At 41.9% G+C, this 23943-nt stretch overlaps 1 protein-coding gene across 1 annotated transcript in view; it reads right to left on the bottom strand.

Annotated features, from left to right (window-relative positions):
- gli1 (GLI family zinc finger 1) overlaps nt 1-23943 on the bottom strand; it is a 54845-nt gene that overhangs the window by 4178 nt on the left and 26724 nt on the right. The window contains exons 2-10 of the mRNA XM_015959150.3: nt 11078-11189; nt 6563-6801; nt 6155-6256; nt 5861-6059; nt 5611-5779; nt 5415-5522; nt 5137-5277; nt 642-791; nt 50-214 (exon numbers count right to left, since the gene is read on the bottom strand). Coding sequence (XP_015814636.3) covers nt 50-214; nt 642-791; nt 5137-5277; nt 5415-5522; nt 5611-5779; nt 5861-6059; nt 6155-6256; nt 6563-6801; nt 11078-11148 — 1344 coding nt within the window. The 5' untranslated portion in view covers nt 11149-11189. The remainder of the gene's footprint in view (nt 1-49; nt 215-641; nt 792-5136; nt 5278-5414; nt 5523-5610; nt 5780-5860; nt 6060-6154; nt 6257-6562; nt 6802-11077; nt 11190-23943) is intronic.

Raw genomic sequence — 23943 nt, 5'->3', positions numbered from 1 at the left:
CTTCAAGCACTTTTTTAAGTAGTAATTTTAGAGCTGTCTGTAAGAATACCTCATTAGAATGAGTTCTGTTCTGATGTTTAGCCCGGTCTGAAGCATTGGAAAAGGCTTTGTTGCAGCCCTCGTGTTCACACACATAAGGTTTCTCTCCGGTGTGAGAGCGAAGGTGGGTCTTTAAATTCTCCAGGCGAGAATAGGCCTTGTTACAGCCTTCGAACTGAAACAAAAAATATAAGCTACATAAGAATAAATGCATATAAATGCTTTGGTGACAAACTATGACAAGATATCGGTGACAACATATTTGAGTTACAGCACACTGGATATCTGGAACAAAATTTGTCCTGGGAATGTTATTCATTAAAGCTAAGCTAAGTTCAGGCTTTATTACATTCCTTAACGTGGATAGAAAGTGTTTTTAAAAGCACCTGTAAAAGGATTATAAGATAAGACATGAAAAGGCAATTTTTTAATTTCAATACACAAAACCTAAAACCTTAAAAATTGTTTAACGTATGTTGTTCATAAAAGTGATATTTGTTCAGAAACCTGCTGATTTTGGGAGGGGGGGGGGGGACATTCAAAAACAGTAAAAGAAGAAACGCAAAGCGTAAAGAATGAAACAGAAGGTTGAATGTGCTTACAGTGCACTTGTGTGGCTTCTCTCCTGTATGCCTTCTCATGTGAACCACCAGCATGTACTGAGCTTTGAAAGGTCTCTGCTCTCGAGAACACTCCTGCCAGTGACACACAAACTCCTTCTTCTCTCCATGGATGTGCTCGTTGTTGATGTGCTAAAAATTCAACGGCAAAATACCAAAAGCAACATTTGTCAAAGTCACATTTATGGAAGGACCACTGAAATACAGCATACAGCCTGACTTATTACATCTTTATTGGACATCTTGTCTTATTGTAGTTTTTTGTACTTTTAGTTCATTTAGGGGTAGGAGTCGATTAAAAAAAATCTAATTATTCTTGATTAAATACATGTTAATCACTCACAAAACTTTCCCACAAAGCAATTTTGTCATTGTTGAATATATTCATTTTGTTCTTGTTTTGTTTTCTACTTATTCCTTTATTATCATATAAAGTGTTAATGTGATGATTTAGAACTAGAGTGACTAAAATGTTTTCTTTCAGCATGGAGGAGACAAGCTGTGCACAAAGTGGTGCAGAGCAAAACTAAAGTTTTGATAAAAGTATGAGAGGTGTGAATAGCAAAACAGCAACTATCTGCCTGAAAGTAGATAAGAAACAGAAGTTCTGTTATGAGAAAGTGTCTTTAAGACGTTGCTGGGTATAACGTAAGTTTGTGAGCTCACATCAAGGAATGCTGTTGGGTGAGAAGGAGAAATTGATTAGTGTCTGTATACTGACTGGAACCGCCTAAAAACTTCAATAAAAGTCTGAGTGGAAAAAAGAACAAATCATAAGGATTTTTGACAGTGACCCTGTAACCTTTCCCCTTTTCAAAGCCAAACTTAACCTTGTGTCTCACTGTGTTGTTTTTAATGTGATATTTTTCTAACAGAAAATGGTCCTTCGAGCCGGATGTGTCGCTCCCCCTCTGAGGAATAGACCGATTTCCTGACAAGTCTGTACAGCCTCAGAAGTCCCACATCTCAACTTGGCCATTAGATCATCTCTTCCCCAAAGGAAGGAGGGAGGCAGACACATCTTTTTGGGTAACGAACTGTGTTTGAAACATTAAGGTGAGATACAAGTTCCATTAATAGGAGTGTTTGATCTTGGAATATGAGAACAGGCTATAACTCAATGAGATTTTCTGCAAAATGCAAACCATTGTGAGGTTTAAACAGTCACTCTGTCAGACAAACCAACAGAATTATCAAAAAAATGGTCAGAAAGACTTTAGAGTCACACTAGACACGTTGTTTGTGACTGAATGTTTAAAAAGTTAGTTAGAACAGAGCTGCAGCATTTTCCCAGCCTTTTGTCTGACTACTTTCAGATGTTGTTAAGAGCAAAATGCCATTCTGTCTGGTGCTTTTATTGCTGCAAATGTTACAATATTAAGAATTTAGCCCACCTCGCCTTTCTAAAGCTTCTGGCACGCAGAAAACGCACAACCTGCCAGCAGCACCAACACCAAGGACCAGAAACAGTCTCTGTGCTGTCACAGACTTCCTTTTACCTCAGAAGTAACTTGCTTTTCATTGCAATTGAAGTCCCATTAGTCATTATCACACACTGGTGAAATTACATCTCCACATTTGACCCATACCTGTAGGGCTGCAACAAACGATTATTTGGATAATCGATTAATCGGATGGGGTCTCGACACGATTAATCGATTAATCGGATTACATGGGGAAATTTTTAAAACTGCTAGGGAAACGTTATTTCTCTCCTTCCTTCACTTTATTTAACACAACATTACTAGAAAACAGTTCAATAGCAGAAAAACAACATGCCATCACCTAAATTGTCTTATAAGGTGTATAGACAGAGACCCTAAGCTACATCTATCTGTGACCTAAAATGCTTGGTCCAAGTTAAACAGCTTAAGGGCAATTCTCATGTGTTTTGTTTGATCTCATCTGTTGACATTTATTTTAAATGTAATTAAACATAGGCTGTGAATTAATCAAAATTGATCACTATTTCCAAAAATGACTGAAAAAATACCAAATAAAGCAAAAGTAAATGAATGCCATCCTCCTTGCGATGATGCCCTGGGCAACTGCCATAAAGTCACATCAAGAAATGCTGCTGATCATTCCAATGATCCCAAATGGACTCACATTAGGCCACATGAAAGCAACTGAACCCAAAAATATATTAACCAGTATATAACTGCACTCTCACACAACACGCCTGCAGCAACAGTTAGGACTCCTCCCTCCCTTTTAAAAGCGTTTTTGCTTCTGAGGACATTGTGGTTGTAAAACCACATGCTAGTAGTCTGGCTCCAGTGTGATCAACCAGTTTCTGCGGGAATGTGACGGCGGAACCAGGGCCAGATTAACACTTTGTTGTACCCTGGGCAACAATATTCAAGGGCTCCATCATCACAACCCAAGGATCACCATAATGTGGTCACATACAGAATATTTTACTGTAATATGCAGTAAATATACTCAATACTTGAATGCCTGACAACACGTAACCTGCCCAGAGTAACCTTTGACCCACCTCGTGTGGACTGACCAATGAGGAGAGGGTCTTAACTTGAGGCCCTCTCTTCATTGGTCAGTCTGCATGAGACTGACTCTCAACTGACGTTCAGTCATAGGCAGCGAAGCGTCTCTGTGCAGCGCAAAAGCCCGGGTGGACAGTTTGTTTAACATAGGGTGATCATATTTCCATTTCCAAACAAGAGGACAGGGGATCTGTGCCTATGACGTCACACTATGGCAACGCCACACAAACCATGTTGGGACCCATTTTTTGTAAGAACTAAATTAATATCAGATTCTGCCAATTAAAGGGCTCTAAAACAATTCATATGTAAATATTTTGCATATTTAATGCAAAATCTAATTTTTCTGCTTTAGTGCTGCAACAAGGTTTTATTAATAATAAATTATTATACCTTTTGTTTTACTACAGCATCGGTAAGCTTCCTGTGCACAGATTATTAAGGATGCTTGCTTCAGCTGTGAGATTAGACGATAGGATCAATGAAAAAATAAGTTGTCACACACTCCATGGAAACTTTCAGAGAATCCACAAATAGTGGCTTTCACATGGTTTTGTTACTTTTAAAAAGTTTAGAAAAGCAGCAGATGAGACAGCATGTCTGATAATTTAGTTTTTCATCTGATAATATTAGAACATGTCAGTAATGTCTGAGGGGCTTTTATAAACACCGTATAACTAACACTACTGGAGAGGGTATAAATTACACAGAGGCTTCTGGGGAGCCCAGTTATGGGGGGGGGGGGGGGGGGGGCATTTTGCTTTGGCCCCCAAAATGTCTTGAAACGGCCCTGGGTGTGTGACTGAGTTTTGAAGGTGATCTGAATTGTATCAGATGTATAAATATAACATGTGTATAACTTATTGTTTTTTACTGGTAAAAACGTGTAGTGGAGATAAATCTACCTACATTTTACTTTTCAACACTTTGTTTTGTTTTCTTGTTTTTATTTAACTATTTTCCTGTCCTGTCTGTCTCTCATCTTCCTGCATCTCCTCTTAATTCTTCAGAAAATCTGTTGCCTGGATTCTTACCTTTTCACCTCATCAGTTACTTTTGAGCAGATCAAAGGGATCTCCTGACCACACAGCGGAGAGTGCGTTTTCGATGCTGCGTGAGGTGACATCACCACAGCACAGGTGATGAGCTCCGCAGTAGCGCGCTTCAGGCACAAATAAGACAAAATAGAGAACATGTGCGGACATGAACGATCTGTGCTAATTATAGTTTTTTGGTTGAACCACTTTGAGAATGGACCGTGTGCTGGAAGCAGCTGCCTGGATCGCTGCACAACAATGCGGAACCGGTTCGCAGCAGCGCAAGTCTGCCGGCTCTCCCTCGCGCTGATCTGCCGGTACCGGCTCTCCCTTGCGCTGATCTGCCGGCTCTCCCTCGCGCTGATCTGCGGCTCTCCCTCGCGCTGATCGACTCTCCCTCGCGCTGATCTGACTTGCTCTGGTCTGCGCGCAATGGCGGGCGGGAAGGGGGGGCGCTTTTGGAAGAGTTGTGCGACACAACGAATCGATGACGCAATTCGTTGCCAACGCTTTTAGTAATCGATTTTCATCGAATTTATCGATTCGTTGTTGCAGCCCTACATACCTGTGGGGAGGGGTGAGCTGCAACAGTGGCTGAGCTCGTAAACTGATTGGTGGTTTAACCCCCAATCCAACTTCTCAATGCTGAGTGTCAAGTGGGGATGCATTGGGTCACATTTTTAAAGTCTTTGGTATGACAGGAACATGGATTTGAACCCAGATCTCCCAGTCTTATAGGTCTGGGCTTAGCGAACATCCCAGACATGATCATGACACCACCCTCTGTTGTGCTAATGTGTTGTCTTCATCCAGAAGTCTGCTGTTGCAGTAATATTACTACTAACTCAATGGAAATAATAATAACTTATAGTATTACGGTAAAAGAGGCTAGTGTGACTTCCTGTTACTGGAAAGGATTTGTTTTTGTCTTACATGAACCAGCTGGTCTTGTGTGTCAAATTCCTTGTTGCAGCTCTCCCAGTGGCAGTTAGTCTCGTAGACGGCCTCCAGCTCAGGCTTCCCATCCTCCTTGTCCAAATCTTCTCTGCCGTCCAACAGGCCCATCAAATGATCCTGTTGACACAGTTCTGGGTTAGTTATTACCCAGAAGTGCTTTACAGTCTTACAATATGCTATTCCTGGTGTTCTTTGTTTTTAACGCAATTTTACAAACCGGCACAAGTGCAGATACTCCATAAGATGTCACTTACCTGAGTGCCTGTAGATGAAGGACTGGCTATGTCTGCCTCCGACCTCTCCTCCAGACTCTTAACGTTCAATCCGTCCATCATTCCTCCAAGACCTGGCTCTGTTTTCAGCTGTAAAAAAAGCCCAAGACTGATTATTTATAGAAGCTGCTGAATCCCGTTTGGACAATTTGAGGTGTGAATTAAAAAGCTCTCTTACGTGTCCATGCTTGGGTGGAGCCTGGAGCCGAGGATTGTGGGGAGGTAAGCGTGAAGCTTGGCAGGGACCTGGTGTATGGCCACCCAAAGGTGTAGCCCCGTTTCCTCCGTACATGGACCCTTGTTGTCTGGAGAGGCAGTTTACGTTGCTGGAGTAACTCAGGGATGGACTATGAGGTAAAAAACAAGTTCTATTTTTCAAATAAAGACCACTAAGCAAAGACCAATGTTGGGAAATACTTATGTCATACCTCATGGCGCTCACAGAGAGATGCCCGTAGGAGCTGGCACCGTTTGGGTTGCAGCGAGAGTTGACAAAGGCCACTAAAGAGTTGGGTGAGGTCCGAATGACAGTCTGCAGGTCCACGCTGGCATCAGATAAGGGTGAAATGGACAGAGCTCTCTTTTTACTCAGCTTCAGCATGGAGCGAGGAGTGGAGAACCTGGAGCCTAATCCAGACAGACAATACGAGGGTTTTTAAGGTAAGGATTTTTTTTTGTGTGTGACAGGATTCATTTTGATTTTAAACTGGATCTTGTCTCACCATCACCAGACCCAATATGTTCCGAGCTGGGCTGAACCTGACAGAAGTTCTGATGAGAAGACATCATGTTGTTCTGATTGCAGTAGGGGGCGCTGTTGCAGCCTGTGGGGTTTAGAGACAGAAGTAGGAATAAATCAACAAAATGATTTTAAATCCTTTACATCTTAAGAGATAAGAAGATATGGAATAAGAAGACAGCAATATTAATAATCTTTATTTAAAATATACCTGCACATTACAGTCGAGCCTCTTCTTTTTATTATTCTAAGGCACATAAGATCTTAGTGTTTTGATAATGGCCTTCCCTCAGTAGGAAAAGCAGCATTCCAGCTTAATTCTCAGGTATCCTTAAGTCCTAATCATTAGCAGCTTCGAGAGTAAGAGGATGTAAAAGATACTCCGGCTCACCGTCTGTGGGCGGCATGCCCCTCTGGCCCATTATACTGTGAGGTGGAGGGGCTTGAGGGGGCCTCATGTATTGATCCAAGCAGTGACCATTCCCCTGCCCTGGTCCCGATCCTGATCCATGAGTCATGCTGGGAGCCATGGGATTATACATTGTGTGGCAGTCTGGAGGAGGCCCTTCAAGGAGCGGGGCTCGCAGAGAAGACACATCGCTGTAGGGGGACTGGTCAGATGGCACTAGGCTGAGAATTAAGCCAAAATACACACAGAATGTTGGTCACAGACAAAACTGAGATGTATGAAATATATCAAAGCTATGAAAATTAGGTTTGAGATGAATACTGAGCCCAAAAATCCAAACCAAGAGAAGATTTTCACTCATTGGCTTTAGATAAAACTGCAATGCCTCACTCCAACCACTAGATGGTGGATTACCCTAATCTTGGTCTAAACTATGGAAATTGACTAATGTGGGGTTTTTCCCTCGCTGAAGAAGAAAAGATGGAACTTGGAACTTTCCATTCTCCTCACAAATGTCAGCGGATGCTCTGATGCTTCTTCGGCGTAGTCTCCATTTCTCATTTCTCAGTTCTCTCTCTCTCTCTCTCTCTCTCTCTCTCTCTCTCTCTCTCTCTCTCTCTCTCTCTCTCTCTCTCTCTCTCTCTCTCTCTCTCTCTCTCTCTCTCTCTCTCTCTCTCTCTCTCTCTCTCTCTCTCTCTCTCTCTCTCTCTCTCTCTCTCTCTCTCTCTCTCTCTCTCTCTCTCTCTCTCTCTCTCTCTCTCTCTCTCTCTCTCTCTCTCTCTCTCTCTCTCTCTCTCTCTCTCTCTCTCTCTCTCTCTCTCTCTCTCTCTCTCTCTCTCTCTCTCTCTCTCTCTCTCTCTCTCTCTCTCTCTCTCTCTCTCTCTCTCTCTCTCTCTGTATTCCACACAGGAGCTTAATCTGTCCTCTCTAATCCACTGTGCAGCCCCCCTCAAATTTACCTCCCGCCTATTCTTTTTTCTTCCTTTCTTTTCTACCATTCATCCCATCAGTTGTACTTTTCAGTGCCCCCCTCTGTTCTTTCTGTCTCTTTCTATCTTCTCTTCCTCCACCCACCCACCCCCTCCTGCCCAGCCACCTTTCTCTCCAACTCTCCCTGCTTCGCCCTCTCTCTCTGGGTAACCTGAGTGGGGCGCGAGGCAGTCATGCAGAGTGCAGCGGGGCCTGGTCAGCCTCTAATTAGCAGCTGTCAGAGAGAGGCAGAGTCCACCCGCAACCTGGGTGGCATGAGGGTGGAGGGGGTGAGTGGCTGAGTTAGCACTGCGTCCACAACAATTGCACATAGAGCTGGACTTCTGCATCCTCGGAATATGTGCGAGATGAAAACCGGAATGGTTTCAGAACCTCCAGGATGAAACAGGATGTGTATTTTTTGAAAAGACAAATTATGAATAAAATAAAAGGGCATAATTAACTGACTCTGTTCAACTTTAGCAGAGAGCAGGAAACAAATCAATGGTCGTAAGAATACAGTAATACAATGCCAGATGCGGCCCGCGTGCATTTTTATGTGGCCCGCGAGAAAAATATCAAAAATATATTAAAACTGACCCGCTGGCAGATTTTACCGCAAAGACTTCAACTCCCATGATTCTTTGCAGCGTTAGCGCAGAGACGAAGCGCCCCCTCCTTTGTGTTTTTTCCAGTGTCTGCTGCCGGTGTCTGCAGCTCCGCTGTCTCGGACAAACTAAACACTCCTCTCACTCAGCGCTGAGTTTACTCAGCTATTTGCCAACGTTGAAGCCCAGAAACAGAGATTTTAACCACTCAGTAATGTGTTCACGACTGAAAGAGAAAGTTTTCCAACTAAATTCCAGACAGAGCTGATATAACTCCTGCGAGCAGCGACACGCTGAAATCAGCATGACTCTGTGGCTGCCGTAGTTGTTATTTTTCCTCCCCGACACACAACAACATGGTCAAGCTGCTCAGAAGCTCTCCATGTTCACCAGCACAAACCTGTGTGAGCACCTGTTGTCATTATGATGATGAAGATGAACAAAATAACAGGAGTCTCCTCCTCAGCTCAGATCAACCCCATGATGCAGGCATCTGGCTGGAACAGGTGAGCATCACAGTAAACCAGTGGAGCAAACTGAGCTTTAAATATGTTGGTTTTATGCTCTTTTTCTGCTCCAAAACATGAAAGTTAACAGGTGAGATGTTGCATTTTCATTTAAGATAAAATGATATTTTTATTTTGTTGTTGGCATGTGAGAAAAGATTTAACCTACAGTAAAACAGGAAGTGGAAAGGCTGCAGATAGATGAATAGAATAGAAAATCCCTTTATTGTTCCTCAGTGGGGAAAGCTAGACGTCACAGCAGCGATGACACTTATTACAGGAGAAAAAAAGGAGAATAAAAAATAAGAAAAATGAATAAACAAGAAAACATAAATCCTGAATAGATTTTAAAAATGCTGAATATACCACAAGTAATGAATACCACTGATGCATTTTATTTAAAATTGATTTGCTTGTGTGTAATTTGGTTATTCACATTCGGTGTTAATGCAGAAATATGTTTGTTTCCCAATTAAAAGGTTCAAAATCGCATATATGTTGATAAATAAAATGTGCAAATTTGCCGTCACTTTTTCAAAAAATATTAAGTTTGGCCCACGACTTTGTCCCAGATTTTCATTTCGGCCCCGTGTGAGTTTGACACCCCTGCTGGATACCGGCCCTCCAGGACTGGAATTGAATACCCCTGGTCTACAGTCACACATTTACAGTATTTTATGTACAATGCAAAAATGCACTTTTATTTTGGAAATTGCTTTATTTTGAAGTTCAGCTGACATGCCATTTTCCACCTGTTTCTGCACATCAAATGTGTTACATGATGAAGTTAGCATCTTAGTGAGCAGTCACAGTGAAGAAATCGTCCGGAAGCATTTAGCAACCTCAACAATGCGTTTAAAAAATTTACCATAAAGCAAAGGAAATCTTCAAGGCAACCCATGCATCTTTATGTAAAAACAATGACGTCATAACCTCATCTCTACCCAAATCAACAACCCCCCACACATATAGCAACATGACATAACAACAACAAAAAAATCAGTGGAGAATCTATGATTTATCTGAATGTGGTACCATTAGGGGCAACAATATTTATAGAGGGGCCAAGTCTTAAGGCTGATTTATACATCTTCGTCAGCTCGAGTGTGGAGTCACGCACATGTTGTCCCTTTAGACTTCTCTATTGCCTGGCGGGTGTCACAAATAAATTTCCCTTGGCAGGACAACAGAGGGCATAGAGCTTTTCTGAGGTATCCTGCCACCAATACAGTCACGTATCCAGTTCACGATAGTGTGTTTACATTGTTTTAATATATTTCAGAGACTTTTTACCACTGACTTATTTGTCCCTCATTCTCCTCCACTTCTTCATGCGACCAACACCTCTAAACCCACGTTTTTTTGTCATTTCCGTCCACAAAAAAAAACCCTCAAAAAACACTTGCTGCATATCTTTGTACTCCTTCAACCACGGGTGAATAATTATTCAGATTTTTGGAGTTTTTCCATGAGGCGTTCATTCTGTTCTGTGTTTGACGCTAAATATTTTTATTTTTTTGACAGGGCAATTGCGGTGCTTTTGACTGATTTAAAGGAAGCGGCATCCTGACCAATCACAAGCTTGCAGTCACTTTCAATGGATGGGCATGTCTCCATCAGCCTCTGCAAGCCTGTCGAAGAGCCCTTGCGCCGACGCATAATGACATTGCATGTCTTCATAATCACAGAGACGTGAGTAAATCAGGCTTTAGTTAGTGGGGCGCACTGGGCAGCTGTGGCTACATCGTAGCTCACCTCTACCAGCGTGTGAATAGGTGAATGACTGATTGTGTTGTGAAGCGCCTTGGGGGGTTGTAGAACCCCAAGAAGGCGCTAAACACATACAGGCCATTTACCAACACAATATTTTACTCTGGAAATTCCTGTATGGGTCATTTGCACCACTAGTGTTTAGACTTGGAATTGATCCACCAATAATCTGATCAATGAGCAAAGGACAGATGAGTGAAAGGACAGGGGCACTTCAGGGAGCCAATCAGATCTCAGAAGACGCCAATGCCCCTGTGACCCCACTCCTAGCTTTCTTTCCTACTTTTGATGTAACTTAACAGCAGTATTAAAGTGCAACATACAGGTCTGGAATAATTAAGACAGCGGCGTGGGTCACTTTGTGTGGTTTCTTTGAATCATGCTTTAGTGTAGGGGTATTCTAATGCTCCTCGACGGACACAATCCAGCAAGTTTTAGCCATTTTCCTGCAATAATGCACCTGATTCAATTAATAATTCCCCTGTTCAGCAGGTCAAAGTTTTCAGACGCCTCAAAAACATGCAAGTGAGCTGATATTTGCTCTACGGATGAATCAACTTGTATGGTGTTAGTGGTAAACATTGGTCTGTGTTGTCTGTTGGGCTTATTTCACATTAAGGAACACGCGTGAGCTGTGAACATACCCTCTGGAAGGCTGACTGGGAGAGTTTTCATAGTAATACAGCCCCTGATGTGGCTGCATGTCCACGGGCATTGGAGCTCCTCGGACCTACTGCTCCCCTGACAGCCTGGGCCCTGGAAGAGACAAGAACAAGGTCAGAACGAAGAGAGGAAAACTAAACAAACCCGGCAAAATTCTGCAAAGTTAAACTACTCACAATTGGGGTTGGGGGGGGGGGGGGGGGGGGTATGTGGGATTTTAATAACAGACCAAACTAAACTAAGAACAACTGTTTAAGGAGAAAATAAACAAAAAAGCCTGATTCGTGCTTATTATAAAAAGTCTGTTTACTCCACTTCTGTGTGAGTAGAAAGCTAGAAACAGAGCATCATTAAGTGTTACAAATACAGAGTGTGCAGAATTATTAGGCAAGTTGTATTTTTGAGGAATAATTTTATTATTGAACAACAACCATGTTCTCAATGAACCCAAACAACTCATTAATATCAAAGCTGAATGTTTTTGGAAGTAGTTTTTAGTTTTAGCTATTTTAGGGGGATATCTGTGTGTGCAGGTGACTACTGTGCATAATTGTTAGGCAACTTAACAAAAAACAAATATATACCCATTTCAATTATTTATTTTTACCAGTGAAACCAGTATAACATCTCCACATTCACAAATATACATTTCTGACATTCAAAAACAATACAAAAACAAATCAGCGACCAATATAGCCACCTTTCTTTGCAAGGACACTCAAAAGCCTGCCATCCATGGATTCTGTCAGTGTTTTGATTTGTTCACCATCAACATTGCGTGCAGCAGCAACCACAGCCTCCCAGACACTGTTCAGAGAGGTGTACTGTTTTCCCTCCTTGTAAATCTCACATTTGATGATGGACCACGGGTTCTCAATGGGGTTCAGATCAGGCGATCAAGGAGGCCATGTCATCAGTTTTTCTTCTTTTATACCCTTTCTTGCCAGCCACGCAGTGGAGTACTTGGACGCGTGTGATGGAGCATTGTCCTGCATGAAAATCATGTTTTTCTTGAAGGATGCAGACTTCTTCCTGTACCACTGCTTGAAGAAGGGGTCTTCCAGAAACTGGCAGTAGGACTGGGAGTTGAGCTTGACTCCATCCTCAACCCGAAAAGGCCCCACAAGCTCATCTTTGATGATACCAGCCCAAACCAGTACTCTACCTCCACCTTGCTGGTGTCTGAGTCGGACTGGAGCTCTCTGCCCTTTACCAATCCAGCCACGGGCCCATCCATCTGGCCCATCAAGACTCACTCTCATTTCATCAGTCCATAAAACCTTAGAAAAATCAGTCTTGAGATATTTCTTGGCCCAGTCTTGACGTTTCAGCTTGTGTGTCTTGTTCAGTCGTGGTCGTCTTTCAGCCTTTCTTACCTTGGCCATGTCTCTGAGTTTTGCACACCTTGTGCTTTTGGGCACTCCAGTGATGTTGCAGCTCTGAAATATGGCCAAACTGGTGGCAAGTGGCATCTTGGCAGCTGCACGCTTGACTTTTCTCAGTTCATGGGCAGTTATTTTGTGCCTTGGTTTGTCCACACGCTTCTTGCGACCCTGTTACTGTTTTGAATGAAACGCTTGATTGTTCGATGATCACGCTTCAGAAGCTTTGCAATTTTAAGACTGCTGCATCCCTCTGCAAGATATCTCACTATTTTTGACTTTTCTGAGCCTGTCAAGTCCTTCTTTTTACCCATTTTGCCAAAGGAAAGGAAGTTGCCTAATAATTATGCACACCTGATATAGGTGTTGATGTCATTAGACCACACCCCTTCTCATTACAGAGATGCACATCACCTAATATGCTTAAATGGTAGTAGGCTTTCGAGCCTATACAGCTTGGAGTAAGACAATATGCATGAAGAGGATGATGTGGACAAAATACTCATTTGCCTAATAATTCTGCACTTCCTGTAAAATAAAAATCTCAGAAATAATTCATGCATCGTAAATGAGTTTTTCTCAAATTGGAAAAACAAAAGAAAATAAGCTTATTTCCACCAGGAAAGGTGCAGCAATGTGAAGTTATCAGAGTTTTTGCCTTAAACCTTAAAGGACAAAATGGTTTAGGGATGCTTGCAACATGCAACAGATGGAAAGTAGAGAACAAGGGTGCCTTTTAGTGTGAAACTAATATTGAGAAGGGATCTGTCAGCAGGACTGAATGTGTAAGGTAATTCCAGAGAAGAATATAGAGAAACTGCTCTTTACATCAGCACATCAGTGTATGTTCTGTGGCCACTAAGAAAAAGGATTTGCAATAAAACAATAAAAGGACAGACAAAAATCCAGATAAACTTAAATATTTCTGTATTTTCTGTCACCAATGTTGCTATGATCATAGTTTGAAGAAATCAGGCTTTAAGATTGAATTCTCATTGTGAGCTCTTCAGTTTAAAGCTCTTATTCATTCCTTTTTTTCAATAAATCTGCTGGTGCATGCCACATGGGGGTCTTGTGAGTGGTTTCCTGTGGAAAAGAAACCTCTGGCGCTCTTGTTTCAGTAAGAGGAAGTTAGCTGGAGCAGAAAACGGCAGCATTTTGAGTCTGACTTTTTATTCATGATATTTGAACATCTTGCGTCTGATTGGCTAACAGCAACACGACTTTTCTGTTTGCTCTGTGGAGTTACTAATGCTAATGTTAGCTTTTACTAGCCATGATGGGCTCTGCTCTCTCCTGGATGCTAAATCAACAACATTCCTTGGTTGTGCACCAAAATGGGGGAGTCCACGAATGTTAAGTTTCAGTAGGGCTACACAATATATCACAACTAAATCGTTATTGCATTATCAGCATGCACAATGTGCATATCGCAAAGAACAGATAAATATCGCAATGAATGGTCATCTCAAATATTTGCTACACATAATGCATTCTGCCAATAAAATGGAAGCATGATGTTTTTTAACAGATCAAATAGAGCTCCTCACTCATTTGGCCAATTGGGTGGGTTCTCATAGGTTAGATGCCCGCCCCTGAGGTGGATGGCACTTAATTTCGATAATGCAAACACCTGAGTTAGCTTTGTTCTGTTCTTTCTGCTGATTCTGCTTTTCCCGGGATCCACTGATTGCCTTTTCTTGTTCATTTTCTTTTTCCCTTTCCTCACATGTTTTGCTTTCTCATTTTTATGATATTTTTGTCTTTTTTTTTTTTTGTTTTTGATTATTTTTGTTCCTGAGTTAAGTTTGCATTTATTGCAAGTAATATCGTCATCACAATATTAATCGCTGTAATCACATATCACAGGTTTTCCTAATATTGTGTAGCCCTTCTTTTCAGTTTGACTTTGATCTGTGTGGCTTTTCTACTCCGAGAGTTTCCCCATCTATTTTCTATCGGCAGCTAATGCAGTAAACAGGGGTAAAAGACCATTTTCAAGTTCTGCATGCATGTGAAAGTAAAAAACAAATTCTCCGTGAATTTGTTCCTCAAGAGACAAAAGAAGCTCAGCCCAAAAGATTATGTGGTAGTCCAAGTGTTAAAAGGGCAGCAGGGACCAATTTGAGTCTGCGAGTCACCTCGGCAAGGTTTGGTATGAGAGGTGGTAAAGTGTGGATGACGTGTACGGTCCAGCGCCAATGGCTCACGTTCTGCACGGCCCTTTGGATGTGTCCACGATAATTAGCTGGAAGTGCTAAATAGAGATCTTACAGAGCACCTCAGCTGTTCAAAACTAATAAATACCAAAAGGGAGGGGGACCCCTAGCCAGATACACACACACTGTCACAGCTGTTAGCTTCAACAGGGGGTAGCATAATGACCACCAAGCTTACAAGGAATTTGTGTGAAAGAGAGTGAACCAGTTTAGAGGAGTAAGCCCAGTAGCAGATGTGTGTGAGAAGACTTTCTAGCATTTACAGGAACAAACGTGCGTGCGTGTGTGTGTGTGTGTGTGTGTGTGGATAAATGGCTGTAAATCTCATAAAAATGAATAATGCATAAGCCCACCTGCACATAAGCAAGCAGGATTTTTTTTAGTTTAATGTTTTTACCAGTGCGTGTCTCCTGGGAGTGAGGCAGTACGTATGAGTGTACTGTTGTAGCTTCGTGCCCAAACTAAACTGGGCAATTAATTAACATGCAACAAACAGTAACTCACTATCTTATGAGCAAAAAAAGATGTCTGAGGAGCCTTTTTGATTCGAAACCATGTTTCCATGCAGAATTTCGGACTGTGAATGCAAAAAATATATATCAAATTTATATCTATTATGGCTGTTGAAATATCAAAACACTTCAGCCAGAGCTTAAAAACTTCCTTCAGAATTACAAGCCCAGCATGTACCGATGGATGATGTCATCTGCAGTGCTGACACAGGTGTAGTAGTCGCTATTTCAGGTCCGTATTTTGCTCTCTGGTGTAATTTTGTGGTGTTGGTTTTGAAAAGAGATTAAGAAGCAGCATATTAAAAACCCTGAATCGTAAATCAAATGGCTGACCAAACAAATCTGCTGCGCTGTGGCACAAACCAAAGAGCTGAGGAGAGGACAGGATGTCCAGCCACCTTCTACACCCAAAACCTTTGTGTCCAAACATTTCACTCACCCTCTAACATCCCACACAAACAGAACCAGCAGCCCTCTCAAATCTCTCTTGGGAAAAGTTGTTTTGGTAATTTGTTTCAGATGAAAAATGGCCTCATCAGCTGAGCAACCACATGAATCTATACGAAAGCACACACTGGATGTCATTTACCAACACAGCACGAAAGAAAGAAAGAAAGAAAGAAAGAAAGAAAGAAAGAAAGAAAGAAAGAAAGAAAGAAAGAAAGAAAGAAAGAAAGAAAGAAAGAAAGAAAGAAAGAAAGAAAGAAAGAAAGAAAGAAAGAAAGAAAGAAAGAAAGAAAGAAAGATTTTATATAGCACCTGTCAAGTTAAAAATCACGAAGCGCTTCACAAAAGCAAAACATTTTAAATATAGAAACAAAATTGTTTTAATTATTAAAAATATGTTTAAAATGACAAAAAACAAAAAATGTGATTAAAAATGGAAGGAAAGGGGAGAAAAAATGAATAGGAAAGAGGGAAATCGGTGGATCCCGGGAAAGGCGGAATATGTAGAGTAGAGGGTGGTGATGAAGGTCACGCAAAAGCCACCTTGAACAGGTGAGTCTTCAGCTGCTTTTTGAAGGAGACCACTGAGTCCACTGATCTCAGGCTCAGGGGGAGAGAGTTCCAGAGTCTGGGGGCCACAGCAGCAAATGATCCGTCACCTTTGGTTTTTAGCCTGGTGCGCTGCACAACCAGTAGGCTTTGGTCACTGGAAACACGAGGAGAGACTGAGCAGATTTCCGGTGTTGCAGACATACTAATATTTGGCGTCTCACAGACCCAAATCGATTGGTCGAACAACACCATGGCGTGAACTGTAACTAGCTTGATCTCTGATGATTGGTAGGGTAAAATCCTGAAATACTAAGAGTCCCTGAAACGGCACACCAACACCATTTATGATGCGATGGAAATCTATATTGATTATTTCCTATATTAGATTTTAATGCCAACATCAGCTGATAATAATGGTAGGCTTATAATAATAGACAACGCTAATGAAGACCTATTAAAAAACAATCTGTGTCTCGTATTGCTGTGAAAGCCACAGGAAATCCAACTTTTCGGACGATTGCTCCAAAACCTTGAATCTTTTAATCAGACTGTCACGCAAACCCCAAAGTGTGTACCAAAGCATAAAAGTTACATCCTATTACACCTTCTATGATAATCAGGTAATGATAGTTGACAAATGGTAAGTGGACTTTATTTAGAGAGGTATTTTGATAGTTACTGACCTCTCTAGAAGGTTTTTACACTGTAAACCACTTTTATTCAACACAATTCATAGAATGGGGGCAGTGGTGGTGGTCAGCATCCTGCCCAAAGGCCCTTTCTCGTGAAGTGGAATTCCAATTAGCAGGCTTAATTTTTCCTACTGTGACAGATGCACTAACCCAAATCTCAACCATTAACCCCAACCCTATCCCCTAACTCTAACCCTATAGTAATTTGTTATTAAAATACTACAGTCACATATCTTTTTAATTGATTAAGCCTACTTTATAATTCTCTGTATGCGTTGGTAAGGATACACTCAACCCCACTCTCCATCTTTGCCGTGGCTCTCTAACGGACTCGCAAGGATGGACGGAGTACAGCTCACTTTTCTAACCATCCATCCATAGCGACGGAAACCGCAAGCATGTGATTGGTCAGGATGCCGCTTCCTCTAACTTTATCAACAGCACCACCATTCTCCCTCAAGAAAATAAAACGAGAGCCAAACATATCTAGCGTCAGACATGGAGCAGATTGAAGAACGTCTTGCAGAAAAAATCTGACGATATAAACATTAATACGCCCATGACTGAAGGAGTACAAAGATACGCAGCAAATCTTTTATTTGTGTCTGGTAATTTAGAGGTAGTGACTGGATGAAGAGGATTGAGACAAATTTTACCATGTAAAAAAAGTCGCTGAAATCTATAAACACATTATAAACAACCTAAAGACGTGACTGCATTCATGGCAGAATACCCCAGGAAAGCGCTAGCCCTCTGCCGTCCTGGCAGAGAATTGCTTCACAACACTTGACACATCAACAAAGTATAAAAGGAAAACGTCCCAGTCAATACGTGTGAGCTCACACGTATTGACAGAGAAGTATAAACTAGCCCTTACTGTCGAGTTGAGTCGAAAAGAAGCCACTTTTCTGCAACAAAAACACCAAAAATGGAAGAATTTTCCACAAAAGGTCCAGAGAAGGGACTGCTGAGGATTGGTACTGCCACCACTCACTGTCTTCTCTGTTGTTTATCTGATGGCTTAAAGCACAATTCTCCTATAAATACAACAAAAATGTTGAGACTTTTGTAATATAGGTCTTCAGCTATCCTATAGATTCAGGTTTCAGGTGATGATCTGTGTTTACGTTAAACAAAAAGGAACATTGTTTAGGTTTGCCCCGTTTGTCCATTTGTGACGTTCTAATAAAGTGGGGATCCTCCTCCTTCCTAGGAAGTCTCCAGAGAGGACAGGCATTTTCACAGGTCACTGGTCGTGTCAGACAAAAGGTCTGATCTGGCGTAACTCCGCTCTACTGCTACACTCCTCTTCTCCTGGGTGTAACTCTAAACTGGGGCTCACACATGCCCCCCTCCTCAGCCAGTATATAAAGTCCACATGTAATGACATCCACTTTGCTCCTAATCTTATTTCATCTCTCTTCTCCACTGGGAAAGCTGGAGCTTGGGAGTGTTTTTTTGGAGTAACCCACTGCTTAAGTCAAAATTCACACACACTAAGTCAACTAAAATTAGACCAAACAGTTAACCTTGGAGTGTGTTTCATGAAGTGTAAACACCCTTTTCAAAAGTTTTCTGCTTTTTCTCCTCCACCCTCTCCCTGCAGCCGTCATCCCATTCCGCCTTTTCCACTGCTCTGTATCTCTGAACTATCTCTTGCTCCCTCGTTCCCCCCCCCCCCCCCTCCCTCCCTCATTCCCTCTCTGCTCATTCCTGCGCCCTCGCCCCTCCCCCTCCTGGCGGAGCAGCAGTCGAGGTGGGTGTTCTCTGGCTGTTATGACTTGAGAGACGATAATGGCAGCTATAATGTAGCCAGCCGTTCCTGATGTGGCTGGGTTTGTGGGGGATTCTGTTGTGCTTGTGCTGAGGACGGAGTACTGCAGAGATGGAGATGTGGGGAGAAGGTGGAGCTTATGCCTACAACCAACCACAGTGCAGATTTCCCTCATTTGTTCATTCCTCTTTAGTTTTTTCTTGAGTTCTTTCCCTCCCCACACACTAAATGTTTCTGACCCTGTTGTTTTCCTTTGGTGGTAAACTTTGTTTTTAAGTTCTGCCTTTGTTGTTGTAACCCCCCCAACAAAGACTCCCCTTTGCACGTTATTCCCCCACCAGCTCTCCCCTGGGCTTTTTTACCTCGTTCACCCAGACTTTTTGTGAATTCCTCCCAGCTGCTGTAATGTGATGGTGTGACCACTGATGGAGATGTCACAGTAATGTACAATAAGCCTTACTCACTGACTCGCTGCAAGGGAGATTACTGTCAAATCTGCTTATGAACAGCTGTTCAGAGTTTGAGTCAAATGATTTTAATGATGAAAAGTCTTAACTGGTATTTTCAAAATAAAATGAAGTTCAAAAACGTTTTGTGAAGCAGGACTTACCTGGCTCAACTTATGTAATTTCTTTACAGACTCTCAATATCACAAAGGGCCTTAATCAGTAGCAGACGCAAAATGCACGGCAAAAAAATCATCAGCAATTGGATGAATTTAAACCACTCCAATAAAATCCCAACTAATGGAGAGTGTAGTTAGAATATTGATAACAGAACATTTATTGAAGTTAGAGGTTGGCAATATAATCTACAGGGAGTGCAGAATTATTAGGCAAGTTGTATTTTGAGGAATAATTTTATTATTGAACAACAACCATGTTCTCAATGAACCCAAAAAACTCATTAATAACAAAGCTGAATGTTTTTGGAAGTAGTTTGTAGTTTTAGCTATTTCAGGGGGATATCTGTGTGTGCAGGTGACTATTACTGTGCATAATTATTAGGCAACTTAACAAAAAACAAATATATACCCATTTCAATTATTTATTTTTACCAGTGAAACCAGTATAACATCTCCACATTCACAAATATACATTTCTGACATTCAAAAACAATACAAAAACAAATCAGCAACCAATATAGCCACCTTTCTTTGCAAGGACACTCAAAAGCCTGCCATCCATGGATTCTGTCAGTGTTTTGATCTGTTCACCATCAACATTGCGTGCAGCAGCAACCACAGCCTCCCAGACACTGTTCAGAGAGGTGTACTGTTTTCCATCCTTGTAAATCTCACATTTGATGATGGACCTCGGGTTCTCAATGGGGTTCAGATCAGGTGAACAAGGAGGCCATGTCATCAGTTTTTCTTCTTTTATACCCTTTCTTGCCAGCCACACTGTGGAGTACTTGGACGCGTGTGATGGAGCATTGTCCTGCATGAACATCATGTTTTTCTTGAAGGATGCAGACTTCTTCCTGTACCACTGCTTGAAGAAGGTGTCTTCCAGAAACTGGCAGTAGGACTGGGAGTTGCGCTTGACTCCATCCTCAACCCGAAAAGGCCCCACAAGCTCATCTTTGATGATACCAGCCCAAACCAGTACTCCACCTCCACCTTGCTGGCGTCTGAGTCGGACTGGAGCTCTCTGCCCTTTACCAATCCAGCCACGGGCCCATCCATCTGGCCCATCAAGACTCACTCTCATTTCATCAGTCCGTAAAACCTTAGAAAAATCAGTGTTGAGATATTTCTTGGCCCAGTCTTGACGTTTCAGCTTGTGTGTCTTGTTCAGTCGTGGTCGTCTTTCAGCCTTTCTTACCTTGGCCATGTCTCTGAGTATTGTACACCTTGTGCTTTTGGGCACTCCAGTGATGTTGCAGCTCTGAAATATGGCCAAACTGGTGGCAAGTGGCATCTTGGCAGCTGCACGCTTGACTTTTCTCAGTTCATGGGCAGTTATTTAGCGCCTTGGTTTGTCCATACGCTTCTTTAAACCGTAAGTAGCTAATCTCTTCACATGAAGTCCTGACTGTCTGATTTAGGTAAGCCACTGACTTTCTATACACAAGCCTAAGTTAAAAAAACGATAACAGAATTTTATGCAAACACAATTGCAGACGTAAAATTACATTTCACTACGATAAATTTATTACTGTTTTTGCACACCCTTTGCCAATTATAACTATATCGGTGGTCATTTGAAAGAACTGGTGTAGAATAGCAAGTTCATTTTATTCTCTTTCGGCCATGCTAAGTGCCGTAACTTCCTATGACCTGTGATTTTGTTCGGTGAGCATTTTTAATCCCACCTAGCTTTTGAAACTAGTTTGGACCCCGTAAACACAAAAAATCTTAAATCTTTAAAATTTCAAATCTAAACAATTCGTCCAGGTGTTTGTGAATAACAAGAGGTCGAAACTGAACAGATTTGTGAGCTTCGGAAGGTTAATTCAAACAAATGAAGATCAAACGGCTCCAACATGCTTTTATTTATTACCTTTGATTTAAAGGTAGAAAACTCCAAAGAATTAAACTGACAGATCAAATCCTTTGCTGTTGTCGACACACTAACCTATGTCTCACCCCACTGATCACACATTACGTATCCCTGTACTGTAAACTCAGGGAAAGCTGTCTGCCTGCTGAGGCTCTCGCTTTGTATAAAATAGCAGATTGAAACGTTGATCTCTTGTTGCTACACAGTCAGAGTGACTGCTGACAGACATCGAGGCACTGGAGGGATTCTGCGAAAGCATCTCAACCTGACACGCAGCAGCAGGATGGAAAGAGAAGCAAAAGAAAAGGAGAGTAAAGTAAGCAGGAGAGGATTAAAAACACAGGTTTGGTGCCTTTTTCTGCTGTTGTTGTAAAGCTGATTACAGTTTCAGTGCTGCTGGTTTGATCACTCTGTGAACTGATTGTTTTTAGGATTAGGAGCGGTTCTTTCACTGTTTTCATTTCACCTCTACAAGCACCGATTTGTCCGGCCAGCTGCTGAGCAGCTCCACCTCCTCAAAGGCAGTTAGACTTTTCTCTTCCAACAGCTTTATCAGGACGACAGATGTGCTGCTACCAACACATGTGAGTGTGTTTCCTTCATCCTCAGCCTCCATCATAACTCACTGCTCCTTCGTTCTTTCATAATCCCACTTTTTTCTCCGTCCTCTCTCCGGGCCACCCACCATCCTCCACATACCGGTGGTTTTTCCCTCTCCTCCCTCCTCTCATTACTGCCATCACGCCCCGCCTACACACACAAACATGTACACCTTTCTCCGAGTTTAAATCTTTGTTGTTTTGTCCCATTGCTTCTATTACTTCTGTGTAACTTCTGTCTGTGTCAAACAGGTATAGCTCCAACAAAAAAATATTCCTTTCAAAGGTGTTTTTTTTGCAGAGAAACAGGAAGTAACGAGAGGAGCAGAAGGGAGAGAAAGATGGATGGATAAAGCAGACGAGGAAAGGTTGATTCATGCAGCTGGCTCCCAGCTGTGGGCCAAGGAGGCACACAGAACCGCTTAGTCTATAAACAAGTCAGAACCCAACCCCCGTTTTTGAGAAAAAGAAAACAACAAAGAACATTTCTTACTGTAAATCCATCAATCCTTGTTAACTTCTTCAAGGCTCCTGAAAATCCACTGCCATTTGCTTCAATTAGCACTTTTGATCACCAGCTCACGAAAGCTAAAAGGTTGGTGATGATGTTTTTGACTGTTTCTCAGCACGCAAAATATCACTCGAACAACTGAATAAATTCTATTGTAACTGAGAATGTAACCAATAACTGGATGTGTAAGCAGTGGGTAACATAACAGATGCATTTCCCAGCAACCTCTTTGGCACTCACGGACTATAACGATGGTTATTAGCTGCCTAATACACTTCGCGGAAGTTACATGATGATTACACATCCGGTGGAATGTCTGGGTTGGAAGTACATCTATAACTTTTGAAGTCAACAGAAATTCAAGATGTCTGCCACAGAGACTTCCCAAAAACAAAACAACTCCATTCTCAGTTTTACAGATATTATGTGGTAGTATCTGGGAGTTATTCACAACATTCCACTCCAAATGCTAACAGGTCTCGCAAAACCTCACAAGACTGCAAAAGCAAATTTACAAAACAAGCTAGCTTTTAAACACCGCAACATGACTCTCCCCCCTCCCGTCGGCTATCCTCCCTAGACTACGTCTGCCGGATACCAGAACCCACAATGCCACAGTAAATGAGATTGCACTACACACCAGTAACCATTTCTTGGTCCAAACAGCTTCTGTTGTCCACAATTTCAAATGACGTTTTTCTATTATGAGACTCTGGTAGTTTGCCCTAAAGTTGAAGTGGTAGCAGCTGGCCGTTTCTTCTTCTCTGAAATTCTTTGAGAGTAGAATCTCTCACACCAATTGTGTTCTGTTGCAAATTGTACTAGAATGTAAGGTATGGTCGACCCAGGTAAGTGAGGGGGTTCGGTGAGACAGACAATCAAATGGTTAAATCTTCCTTTTGGTCTGAACCGTGTTATTGTTGGAGGTTTTTAGACAAACTTGAAAGAAGCACTTCATTTTCGTTCCTCCACAATATAGTTATAGCTGCATTATTAATACAATTTTTTTCAAAAGTCAACACAAAATTGCAGCTTCATCACTTATCCATCCCCTTCAAGGATTTCTCTGTCTTTAACTTTTTTCTGAGTCGAAAATCTTGCCGCAAGGAGCATTTCATGTTCAGAAACTCCAGGACTCTATAATAGGGAACCCACGCTGGAGAACAAAAACCAGATAATGACCACTTCAGTTTATAGAAAGACCACAATGGTTATAAGAAAAATAATAATCTTAACAGTCTTGGGTGGGCAGGCGTATTCATAGCTGGCCTGTTACTACTTACAGTATATTTCTTTGCTGTATAACACAGCTGGAAAGGAGGATAAAGCGGAGGAGTGGTGAAAAAAAGAGAGATAGAGGCGCTAAAGGATGAAGGTGAACAGTGTGTGTGTGAAGTGGTGGATGGCCAAAACATGTGTGTGGCTCTGAGGCTGAAAAGACACAGTAAAGACACTACATGAGCATGCATTTGTATGTTTATGTGTGGTTGTGTGTTTGTATTTGGTGTGTGGGAGAAACCGCAGCTCAGTCAATCCAGAAAAAGATTGCAGCAGATGACCACAGCTCTGAGAGGCTCTCACAGAGAGGAAGCATGAAGATACAAGACAGGCAACATGTTTATAAAAACCATGAGGCAGGATTAATCAAATCTCTG

Source organism: Nothobranchius furzeri, chromosome 3 (assembly GCF_043380555.1).
Source record: "Nothobranchius furzeri strain GRZ-AD chromosome 3, NfurGRZ-RIMD1, whole genome shotgun sequence".
NCBI lineage: Eukaryota > Metazoa > Chordata > Actinopteri > Cyprinodontiformes > Nothobranchiidae > Nothobranchius > Nothobranchius furzeri.
Note: the sequence above shows the minus strand (reverse complement) of the source record. Positions and strands in the feature narration are given on the sequence as shown.